Source organism: Hemiscyllium ocellatum, chromosome 15 (genome assembly GCF_020745735.1).
Source record: "Hemiscyllium ocellatum isolate sHemOce1 chromosome 15, sHemOce1.pat.X.cur, whole genome shotgun sequence".
Lineage (NCBI taxonomy): Eukaryota > Metazoa > Chordata > Chondrichthyes > Orectolobiformes > Hemiscylliidae > Hemiscyllium > Hemiscyllium ocellatum.
Genome location: NC_083415.1, coordinates 31,967,325 through 31,980,271, shown reverse-complemented (window position 1 = coordinate 31,980,271; position 12,947 = coordinate 31,967,325). Strand labels below are relative to the sequence as shown.

General features: G+C 38.8%; 1 protein-coding gene across 1 annotated transcript in view; it reads right to left on the bottom strand.

The window, feature by feature from the left end:
* Positions 1-5,699: 5,699 nt before the first annotated feature.
* The window catches only part of LOC132822928 (serine incorporator 1-like), a 31,260-nt gene continuing 24,012 nt past the window's right edge, over positions 5,700-12,947 (bottom strand). The window contains exons 9-10 of the mRNA XM_060836342.1: positions 8,668-8,898; positions 5,700-5,892 (exon numbers count right to left, since the gene is read on the bottom strand). Coding sequence (XP_060692325.1) covers positions 5,754-5,892; positions 8,668-8,898 — 370 coding nt within the window. The 3' untranslated portion in view covers positions 5,700-5,753. The remainder of the gene's footprint in view (positions 5,893-8,667; positions 8,899-12,947) is intronic.

Sequence of the window (12,947 nt, the reverse complement as noted above, 5' to 3'; positions counted from 1 at the left end):
TCAACCTCCTATACTCCAATGAAAAAATATACTAGCCCATTTATGTAACTTGAACCGTTCATTCCCAGCAAAATCCTGATTAATTCTTTTTTGAACCCTCTCCAATTTAATAATATCCTTCCTATAGCAGGGTGACCAGCACTGCGCACACAAGAGGCCTCACCAATGTCCTGTACAACCTTAACATTACAACCAAACTTTAGTAAAAGGTTTGTTGTTCAATGCAAATATTTGACAACCAAACCAAAGCCCTGCATTAAATGTAACAAAGTAGTGTCCTTCCTCATCCGTATGTGAGGATACTAGTGAGAGAGGGTCATGCCTTTTTGTGGCTAGTTGGCCACATAGGGATGAGGAAGGACACCACTTTGACTGGGACAACACATCAATCCTAGGACAAGCCAAACAAAGACACGCATGAGAATTCATAGAAGCATGGCATTCCAACTGGAACTCAATGTGTTTGTTGATAGAGTTAGACCCCATCTACAACCCCCTGAAAAAAGGAACACGAAGTGACTTCACCACAGGAAATAACATCCCCACAGGAAGTGACATCACCAACCCAAAGAAACCCAAACATAAATAGAAAGCAAGAATTTTCAGCATTGCTTCACCTAAGGCCCTGAGGATGTTACCTAGTAAGGTAACGAAACATTTGGAAATGAACCTCCCAGCTCAGCAAGCAAACCCACATCCAAAATGTTTTGTGAATAAGTTTGAAGGATTGTGGATACCTGGGTTGTTTTATTTAAAGAATGTTTTCAAAAAAAAAAGCTCCTTTCAACAATAATGTATTTTTTGCTCATTTCTGGTGATAATTGCTTGTTTACAGATCACACCCCCCCCAAATAACTTATTTTGGTGAATCCCGACTATCCTCTTGAATAACTAGAAAGACTCCTCGTACTTTCCTGAGCAAGCTGTCTCTGCCAGTAAACCAGCAAACAACAGCCATTAGAACATCTCAAAATCTATCCTTGTTGCCTTCAAAAACATAAATGTACTAGCCAAGATAGTTTTCTGTCAAACTGAATCTCTGCAGAGGGAAATAGTTTATTGTCCACACCTTCCCCCATCCTATTTTAAATAAACCTCATACTGGTAGAAGGGCATAACACACATATTTTATTACAAAATGTGTTAATCATATTTGTATTTTCACTGAATAAGTTATTTTCAAATATATCAATAATTTTAAACTTAAAGAAAACTGGCTCATGGATAATTTTATATCAAGTATAATAAATTTGCTATAATAGGAATGAAGAAATAATTAAATTTACATCATGGCCTATGCATTAGTGGGACTAAAGACAGTGCACATCTCCAGCCTCAGTCACAACATAAGTACACATACTTAATTATTTGTAGAAAAGTACATCCAATGTACTTCTGCAGTGTTCAAAAAAGGTATTCATAATGATAGGATAACAGTGCAATACACATGAAATAAAGTGTGCAGCACAACCATAAACACATCTCATTAAAATGACATATTATAATGCCAAAGACAATGGTGAGCTACCTTTTTGAACTGTTGTGGCCTGGTCTGTAAATATTTCAATACTGTTGAATCAACAACTTTTGTGCGTTTTTTTAACATTCAATTCCCTTGCCTAATAAACATCTATGTACCTCGGCTTATTAACACCATCTGCAAACTTAATCCAGTACAAAGTATTTTCTCAATTAGTGTTTTATGAGCAGATTAATAATTTAACCACTGCATACACAAGACTTCTAAGTGTAGTAAAAATAAACTATAAAGAAAGGGAAATGAACAGTTTGACTCAATTGGGCACCTCAGAAGAGAGGCACATTCAACTGTAGTAAACGCTGCAGCAGGCTGAGAAGGTTGAGGTGGTAAAAACCAAAAGGATGCCACTTTGATGAGGTCTGTTTCAGTACTGCAGGAATGTGAACAATCCAAATAGAAAGTTAAAAGTCACAACACCAGGTTATAGTCCACCAGCTTTAACTGGAAGCACTATCTTTCAGAGTGCCGCTCCTTCATCAGGTGGTTATGGAAGATAATTGTAAGACACAATTTATAGCAAAAGTTTACAGTGTAATGTAACTGAAATTATACATTGAAAAATATCTTTGTATGTTGAGTCGTTCATCTGTTCAAATACCATGATAGTTTCACTTCTTTCACATGTAAATCACAAAACTTTGAAGAGTTAGATTCTCAGGTTAATTGTAACAATTGGTGTTAGCCAGATAATATGTTGAAGGTGTTAACCCCCATATTCCTGTCTATGCCATAATATTTAGACTGATTTTAATCTAAAAAGTGAGTTAGAGTATTACATGAATTCATGCAGTTTTTGAGCAAAGTACTGTATAACTCTACAAGTACAAATTCACCCCACAAATGTATGCGTATGTAGGTTTTTTTTGTGTGCGCACGCATGTGTGTCTCTCTGGGGTGGGGGGTTGAGAGTGAGTGTGTGTGTGTGTGTGTGTGTGTATGTGAGTGCAGAGTGTCTAAGTCTAAGGGGGTGCATGTGAGAGTGTCTGTCTGTAGAAGTAGGTGTGTGTGTCTGGTGTGGGAGTTCTGAGTGTAAGACAGAGTGTGAGAGTGAGTGTGTGTGTGTGTGTGTGTGTGAGTGAGAGAGTGAGAGAGTGAGAGAGTGAGAGAGTGAGAGAGTGAGAGAGTGAGAGAGAGAGAGAGAGAGTGAGTGAGTGAGTGAGTGAGTGAGTGAGTGAGAGAGAGAGAGAGAGTGAGAGAGTGAGAGAGTGAGAGAAGAGTGGTCTAAATCTGAGAGATATTACACACACAGTGCAATGGTGGTCACCTGTAGTGTGACATGAACCCAAGGTCCCAGTTGAGGCCCTCCCTATGGGTACAGAAACTTGGCTATCAACCTCTGCTCAGCCACTTTTCGCTGCTACGTGTCCCAAAGTCTGCCTTGGAGGATGGTCACCCAAAGATCCGAGATCGAATGTCCTGGACCACTGAAGCGTTCTTCAACTGGGAGGGAATACTCCTATCTGTTGATTGTTATGCAGGGCCCATTTATCTGTTGTCTTTGCTTAGTTTCCCCAATGTACCATGCCTCAGAGCATCCTTGCCTGCAACATATAAGATAGACAACGTTGGCTGAGTCACGCGTTCCCACCATGTACGTGGCAGGTAGTGTCCCCACATCTAATGGTGGTATCCATGTCAACACTGACACTCTTGCAGTGCCTACAGTGACAGGATGCCTACCGAGCAAAGGCTATGGCAACAGATGAATGGGCACTGCGCAACAAACAACAGATAGGAGTGTTTTCTACCAGTTGAAGAACACTTCAGTGGCCCAGGACATTCGACCTCAGACCTTCGGGTGACCATCCTCCAAGGCGGACTTTGGGACAGACAGCAGCGAAAAGTGGCTGAGCAGAGGCTGATAGCTAAGTTCTGTACCCATAGGGAGGGGCTCAACTGGGACTTTGGGTTCATGTCACACTACAGGTGACCACCATTGCACTATACACACAACCCCCCACACGCATCCTCTGTCAGACTTAGACCACTACACTCACACATATACACTTCTCAGATAGACACACACACCCAAACCTACCCCCCCCCCCCCCCCCCCGCAGACAGACAGATAGACACACAAAAACCCACATGCACACATACATACACATTTTGTGGGTAAAATTGTATTTAGAGTTACAGTATTCTTTGCTCAAAGACTGCATGAATTCATGAAAGACTCTTAACTCACTTTTTAGATTAGAATCAGTCTAAACATTATGGCACAGAGAACACATGGGGCTAACACCTTCAACATATTATCTGGCTAACACTAATTGTTACAGTTAACCTGAGAATGGAACGTTTTAAAAAGGTTTTGTGATTTACATATGAAAATGGTATTCGAACAGATGAAAGACTCAAACAATCAAGGTATTTTTCAATGTATAATTCCAGTTAAATCACACAGTAAACTTTTGCTATAAATTGTGTCTTACAAGTGTGTCCTCCACAATCACCTGATGAAGGAGCGGTGCTCCGAAAGCTAGTGCTTCCAATGAAACCTGCTGTTGAGGCTTTTAACTTTGTACACCCCAGTCCAACAGCAGCATCTCCAAATCATGAATCCAAATAGAGCAATTCAAACATGGAATAATAAGTGATAATACATTCAAGGACTTAAGGGGAAAGTGAAGTTTTGAAACTTGCAAAGAGAGAGAAAGGGTTTCATTTTTATGGAAAATTTGAAGTGACAGAAGATAATCATGGTTGGGAGATGGTGGGGGAGTGGGAAAAAAAGAATTATGAGTCCAAACTTCTGCTACACATCCTATTCTTCATCAAGCCTCACTCACCCATCACCCTGTCTTCAATGGCTCACTGAACTCACTCATCCCCAACACAAATCCATTCATTGGCTTGTTCATCTGTAATCTCTTCTACCCCCTTCTGAGTGCTTTTTTTCTTAAACACTAAACTAATTCACAATTCCCCTCCATGACGCTTACCCTTCTCTGCAATATTAATAGTACAACTTCGTACAAGTCCCTTGCTGTCTGGAATTTCCTCCCCTAAATGCTTTATTTCCATCTTTAAATGTTCACCTCTTTATCAAAGTCTTGGTCATTCCTCCTAATTTTTGATCCTGGGCTGACATACATCTACTTGTAAAGAAACTTGGAATATTTATTTTTGGAAATGTCATAACCGAAATTGGAGGTAATCGATCAGTCATTGGTAAACATAGCAGCATGCATAATGAAATAAAAATAAGTTTCACTGACTTCTTCAGCTCTTCCAGAAAAGATTCTCCCAAAGAACAGAAACGATTCTTTCAACTCCCCATTTTCTTTTCCACCCTTCAAAACAGGTTTTTACGATCAGTAAAAAACTATTGATCCGGGACTATAAAAAGATTGAAAATAATTTTAAACTTAAAACTATTCTGCTGAAAAAATTTCATTTTAAATAATAATTCTCTCCAGTTTCTTTTATTAATTGCACAACAAGCTTGAATCATAAGAATGCCTTCAGATAAATATGGAAAGAATGAAGAAAATGATATACAATCACATTTTCTAGTATTTAGAAATGCTAAATGCTTAATACAGATTTGATTAGGATAACTTAACATTTATTTTTTAATATAAACTCTTTACAGACAAGATTTTTGGACCAGACTTCATTTGTTACATGCATGAAAATTTTTGCTCACCATTTTAAACCATTATATTCTCTATGCATTATATAAACACATCAAATATTATGTAAATTTTATGTTTAGCTCTTACAAGAACAGAGGAATGGCATGTTTATTGACTTTAACATCCATGTGATTTACGCAATGCACAAAAAAGTGCACATTTGAATATAATATTACAATCTTGAATTTTAAAAAACCTAAATGCAGCATAAACCCGTAGAACATAACAGCAATTCTCTTAAAAGCAGTATTAAATGCTTTGCAGAAACTGTAAACAGCTTCTAAACAAAACTACCTTATAATCTGCAATAGAATTCCAAACTTGATACTCCCTGGCACCTACACATTCTTACAGCTTTCAATAGGATGCAAAGTGCATATTATTCATCTGGAGAGAACAACATTAAGGCTAAAAACATGTTTTCTTGTTGTACGCAATGTTTCAGTGCAATAAGCCCAATAAATGTTCTGCGGTATGCAATATTTTATTAAATAAAAATCAATAGCTATACAAATTAGTTTCATGTTAGATGGACTTTAATTCAGAAACCAGTGGAACAAGAATGAAGCAGTCTAGTCAAAGTCACGGTTAGTAAGAATGAGAGGGGCCACCAATGTCCAGACATACAAGAGAAGGCAGACCCAGCTTGAAGTGATCTTCACCCACACAGATGGCCACTTGCTTGTCATTGTCTTGTAATCAGCATCAGGGCTATATAAAGGAAAAATAAATTAACTAAATTAAAGTCAATGAGCTCTTCAATCATTCCTAAAAAACTAACAAAAGACATTACTAATTAAAAATAACATTTTCAAGCTGCTTAATCAATATCACCATCACAAAACATTAGATAACATACAATATCTTGGGCAGGCACAACATAAACAACTCAACTGTAGCTAAATTTTATAATATAAATATAGGTAGGAAAACAACCTTTGAAGAGGATAGAAAGAGTCTGAAAAGGGATACGCTAAGTGGGCTGACCAAGAATTTGCAGATGAAGTAAAATCGTGAACAGCATTGATAGGATAAATTGACACGGTCTTTTCCCTGGGGTGGAGGAGTCCAGAACTAGAGAGGGTATTGGTTTAGGGTGGGAAGGGAAGATATAAAAGGGTCCTAAGGGGCAACATTTTCAGAGGGTGATGCATGTATGAAATGGATTGCCAGAGGACCTTGTAGAGGCTTCTGGATGGGTACAGAACAACCTTGATTATCTAAACGTGACAGGCAGGGAGTATTTTGTTCAGATAGATGATTGTTCGGATAACTGATCAGAATCAAGTAAATACCTTGAATCAAGTTAAAACGAACAGGAGGTTGAATTAATTTAATATTTAATACACCAGACAGGGACAATTCAAATCAGTGAGAAGACCACTCTCAGGTGTGCACAGAGTTGCGATCTTCAACCTTTTCAGCCAGACTCAGACGCCACTTTCTCTTCCCATTTGCTTCTTCCCCTTCAGGTCTCTCCCCTTAGCAACCATCAGCCCTGCGCTTCCTCCACTGTCACCAGCTGGAAACTGCAGCCTCACACAAACGGCCCCAGGCACAAAGCAGGTTCAACACTGTTTACCTCCGGGTCCTTGCACAATAGTTTCATCTCCATTTGGAAACCCGTCGCAGGAGCTCCACAACCAGATCCTCTACTGTTAGTTTATCTCAGTGATTTATATTTTAAAATAAGAAAGGAGGAAAGAAGGAAAAATAAATGATAGAGGTAGGGCGGGAAATAAGTTGCTGAGTTTACTGGTGGGCAGTCTGTCTTGGAAAGAGAGTTTCTACAGGTAGTGGCAGAGTCCAGTTCCCAATCTCAAACTTCAGGACCTTGAGCTCTTTTTTGGATAATCCAAAATTCAGGTAATTGCTGTTCGGATAACCGAAGTTGTTCTGTATCCGGATTTAGAGGGATATGGGCCAAGTGCTGGCAGATGAGACTATGATTAGATTAGGATATCTGGTCGGCATGGATGAGTTGGACCGAATGGTCTGTTTCCATGGTACATCTCTATGAACTCTAAATAATAATGAGAAAACGAGGCTATCACCTCAGCAATAAGAATGAAGAACGTTATTTAAGTACAGAATGCTGAGTTGTAGAGTGATTTAGGTGCCCTCGTTTATCAATCACAAGTAGGTAGCATCCAGATGCAGCACGTAATTACAAAAGCAAATGAAGTTTTGGCTTTTATTGAAAGGACAATGAGAATAAAAAGTAGTGAAATCTTGCTATAGCTGTACAGGGATTGATGAGGTCCCAACTGTAGTGTAAAATTTTCAATTGCCTTATTTTAGTATGGATATACATACATTGAAAGTAGTTCAAAGAATGTTCACTATGCAGATTTCAGATGAAGGGGTTGTCTTGGCCGGAATGGTTAAACAGATCGGGCTTGTAATCACTGAAGTATAAGAAATAATCTCAAATATTATTCAGATAGAATCTGATAGCACAGCTGCTGGAAGGATGTTCCCTCTCATTAGAGAATTTAGAACTTAGGGGATTTCCCAACTAAAATAGATGAGGGATTTATTTTTGCTCAGAGGAGTGTTAGCTCTTGGAATTTTCCTCCAGAGAGGCGTGGAGGCTGGGTCATAATATATTCAAGCTGGACAGCTGACTGATAAAGGAGTCAGCATGATGGGGAACATGTAGACAAATTCAGTAAAAGGCAGTAATAATGGAGCAAGACTGCAAGTAGTTGATCCCAGGTCATACTTTTTATGCCCCCATACATAAAGCTCCTTTTACTCTATTCAGTGCACTTTAAATCATAACCAAATGAGCTTCTTCCATTTGGATGAAATTTTCTTTGACCCTTTAAATACCCAAGTGCTAATTTAAAGAATTGGACCTTAGCACCTTTTGGTGCACTGTTTTCACGCCAATCCTTGAATCAAGCTATTCTGTAAGTAAGTGAGATTGTTCTGTCCTTTCCACTTAACCTCATTTTTTTTCTCCTTTTAATTCTAGATCTATCATGTAGATAATTAAATTTAGTGTTTAATAATAAGCGGACATCAGTTCCAGAAAACACAGCTATGCTAAAAAGGGAAAGGGAATGAAATTAACAAGTAGACTGCAGCAGAGACCAAGGGGTAGAGCACAGATGAAGTCCACCTGATGTACTTTAAGTAAAAGATTTGCTTGGTTTGTCACACTATTGTTACAATTGCAAAGTTATTCTATTCTAAAATACAGATGCTACTTCAGTGAGGATTTATCCGCTGTCACATGTCAACTTATTCTGAATATACACATATTCTGTTGAAACTAATGTAGAGGAGGCAGTGAGAGAGAGTTCTATTGGACAAAGTTACTGAAAAGTAAAAGAAGTATTAGGTGTTTAAATTCTGGTCAAGTCAGTATTATATTCTCACCCAGAATTGATCGAGACAATATATTTTATAAATTTAAAATTTTAAGTTTTAAACCAAGGAATAATAAACCTTTTGGAAATGAATTTTGCAAGTGTTTACCTGTACCAGTTTGTAAGTGTCATCATAATATAAAGTGAAGCCAGAAAGAGCATGAAATGGAAGAATGAATAGCTGTACTGGACTGCATCTTGCTCATTGTCATGGACTCTTCGTATTCCATCTCCTTCTTCAACACCAACAGCATCTCCAGCCAAAGAGTCATCCAACATGACAGTTTCACTGCCGGAGAGTGTTAGCTTGTTCACCTGGCTATTGTTCGAGGAACGAATACTGTAAATAAAAAACACAATAATCAGTACAGCAACACCAAGCATATTTAATTATGAAGTCCCAACCCAGCAAAGCTACAGCAGAGGACTACATGCATACAAACCGCTGAGGCAGCATGCAATAAAAGCTAAACAACTCCATGACCAGATCAAATTAAAATTCTGTAATCCTGCCACATCCAGGGGTAAATGGTGGTAGATAATTAAATAACCAACAACTGAAGGAAGCTTCACAAACATCTGTTAATAAGAGAGTCTATGACTTCAGTGCAAAACGTAAGGCTGAAACAATTGCAACTTTTCAGCTAAAAAAAGTGAGCGTGGATATCCATTTTGGCTTCTCTTGCAGTCCCCAGCAACAGACACTAGTCTTGAGCTAATTTGGTTCAATCCACATATCAATAAGCAGTTGAAGAGAGCTTGATGGGTACAGGAAAGGCTATAGACCTGACAACATCGAGGTAACACTGAAAAGTTATGCAACAGAATGAGACATACACAGGTCCAGATTGTTTGGACAGTAGTGACATCCATTCAATGATGTGGAAAAATAAAATCGCACTGGGTTCATCTTGCTCACAAAAGGCAGGAAAAAGCTGATCCAGCAAATCCTCCCTTAAAAGTCTAAACACAAACCTCAGAAACAGGATTAATGATATTGTTGATAATGTGATTAAGTAGAATTTACAAAGCTTAAATGTTCAATTCAGATATAAGCGGATCTGTATATCTTTACAGCCTTACTTCAAAATATGGTCAAAAACTGGTGAATGTCCACAGCAAGGAGAAAATAAATGCCTTGACACCAATGCTATATTTAACTGACTGGAGCATCAAGGAGTCTTAGTAACATGAAAATAAAACTCAAGGCAAATCTTCCACAGGTTGGAAACATACATGGTACAAAGGAAAATAGTTGAGATCTTGCAAGTCCAATCATTCCTGAAGGATCTCCTCAGGGTGGCATCCCAGGCATAAACATTTTCAGCTGTTTCATCATTGATTGTCCCTCCAAAAAGTTAGAAGTAGGAATGTTCAATGCCAATATTTAGTATCATCCATGACACCTCAGATATTGAGGCTGTCTGTACTCAGCTGAAGCATGACTTGGACAACATTTAGGCTTGGGTCGACAGTAACAAGTAACATCTGTGCCACACAAGTGTCAGACAATAACCATCTTCAACAAGAGCAAACCTAACCATCTAAGCTAGTCATTCAATGACATTACCAATGTGGATGTCCCCCACAATTACTATGTTCAGAAATAAAACTAGACCAGTCACATAATTGCTGTGGCTTAGACAACAGGTTAAAGACAGGAAATTCTGTGGTGAGTAACTCATCACCTGGTTCCCCCAGCCATGTTCACCATCTACAAAACACAATGTGAGAAAGAACTTTTTTTGCACTGCAAGTAGGAAGGATATGGAATGCACTGTCTAGAAGTGTAGTGGAGGCAGATTCAATTGAGACATTCAAGATGATACTGAATGATCATGTAAATAAAATTCAACAGTATGAAAAAGACAGCAAATTAATAGTTGGTATTGTTGCTCATTTGAGGAGCCAGTGCAGACACGATGCACCAAAATGTGTGATTCCGTGATATGTGACGATGGAATACGCTTTGCTCACTTGGCTGATAACAGATCCAACACCAGTCAAGAAGCTTGACAACATGTAGAAAAAAGTAGCCTACTTGATCAACACCCATCCACCATTTTAACCTTCACTACCTCCATAACTGGTGTATACAATTCAGGAGCAGAAATAGGTCATTCAGCTTCTTGGGACTATTACTGAATAATATCATGGACGATTTGATTATAACCTCCAACTTTGCTGCCCACTTCCGATCATCTTTCAACTGCTTGCTCCATAAGGATCTATCAAGCTCTGGCGTAAAATATCCAACTCTGCTTCTGCAATTTTACCAGAAAGAGTTCCAAAGGCTCCGCAACTCCTGAGAGAAAAGTTCTCAGTTTCTGGGGAAGCGATGATCTGGTGATATTATCGCAAGTTAAATGTAATACCTAGATAATGTTCTGGGAATGCAGGTTAGCATCCTGCCACAGTAGATGGTGGAATTTGACTAAAAAATCAAATTAAGAGTCTAGTCTTGACTATTAATTCATTGTCAATTACCAGAAAAACCCATCTGGATCACTAATGTTCTTCAGGGAAGAAAACTGCCAAGCTATGAACCCAGACCCACAGCTATGTGGTTGACTCTTAATTGCTCTGTGGCCAGTTAAGGATGGGAAATAAATGACAGTCCAGCCAGCAATGTTTAAAAATCATGGATTGCCTTTTCTTAAAAAAAGATGGTCCAATAGTTATAGATTCTCCTAGAAGTGGAAATATCCTCTCCAAATTTACCCTGTTAAGACCAGTCAGAATTTTGTATATTTCAATTCAGTCAAATATTACTCTTCTGAACTCCAGTAGACACAGCCTAGCATGTACAACCTTTTACTCACTGGTCATCTACCTCATCCCATGACAGCGGCATGCACCATATAACAGATGCGTAGGAATTTTTAAAGACTCTTTTGACAGCATGTTCCAAACTCGCAACCTCTACCACCTAGAATACCACCTAGAAGGCAGTAGATGAATGGGATCATTACCACGTGCAAGTTCCTGTTCAAACCACAGACCGTCCCTAACTTGGAAATACTGCCATTCCTTCAGTGCTGGGTCATATGCCCAGAATTCCCTAGCACGCCTGTTTGTGTATTCACACAAGCTGCAGCAGTTCAAGATGGCAGCTCACTATGATCTGAAGATCAATGGGCAATAAATGCCAGCCTTGACAATTGCACTCACCTGCTCTAAACAACCAAAATAAAATTTGAATTCAGCTGGAATATTGCAGAAACATTAAATTGAACCAATTTAGGAGTGCTGAGATCAGCTGTTCTTCACATTAAAGCAGCAATAGATCTGGAAACAAGATACAGATATATACCAATAGGTCTGCAAAAATAAGAGTTTAAAAAAAGAAAATCCTCCACAACAGTTGTATTTTACTGAAAATGGAAGATTACTGCCGTTGAGAGGACAGTGATTGCAACCCTGGGAAACCCCATTCTGAAGTCATACTAGACTTGAAATATAAACATCTTTTTCTCTGCACAAATGCTGCTGGACCTAACTAGATTTTCTAGCGTCCTGTTTCTTTCAAAGTTCCACATCCACAATATTTTACTTTTATCTGAAGGCACTGACTGGAATGGTTTTCAGATAATCAGTGTTCAGCTCCATATTCCAAAATTGAACATTCTGTGGTTTCAGGCAACAGGACCTGGATAACAGGTGAAAAAGTTCAAGTAACACTCATGTAGCCAAGAGTCAGACAAGACCCATCTCTATCACAAGAAAACCAAATCGTTTTTTGACCTTCAACAGCAGTAGGGCCATGTCAACATAATCAATATTTTGCCAGCCACCAATAACTGATCTGCCATATTAGCAAAAGCAAAACTTGCATATTCTGGAGATTGTGGGAGCCATTCATTACAAAGTTTCTTTACAAGCTATAAGGCTCAAAAAAGTGAAGAGATGTTCACCCCTTGTTTGGATGGACATAATTGCAATAAGAAATTCAAAGACGATCCAGAAGTAAGTCTTCCAGTTTCAATATTCAACTCTCCAACTACACAGTAGATGCCACAGCTACAGATTTAAATTTTCATACAGATCTGCAAACACCCAATAGCTGTCTTTTAAGCAGGTTTTCACTCACACAGCCCCCTCCACACTAAAACCCTCCTTCCTGCTAGCTTAATTCTTCAACCTGTGATCTTTGCTATTCCCTTCTAATGTCAATCTTACATTCACAAAGCCTCCAACCTTCCAGATATCTCTAACTTCACCCATCCACCTCAACAAACATCAATCTAAAATGCTGGTCTGATTGCTCAGTCACCCTCACTGGCCTTTCCATCTTGGGAACTAACTGAGCTACAGTCTTTCAGGCACTGTCCAACAGCAGGCCTAAAGAAGATCTCATTGTAAAACTCAAAGATTTCCTGTTTCAAGGAT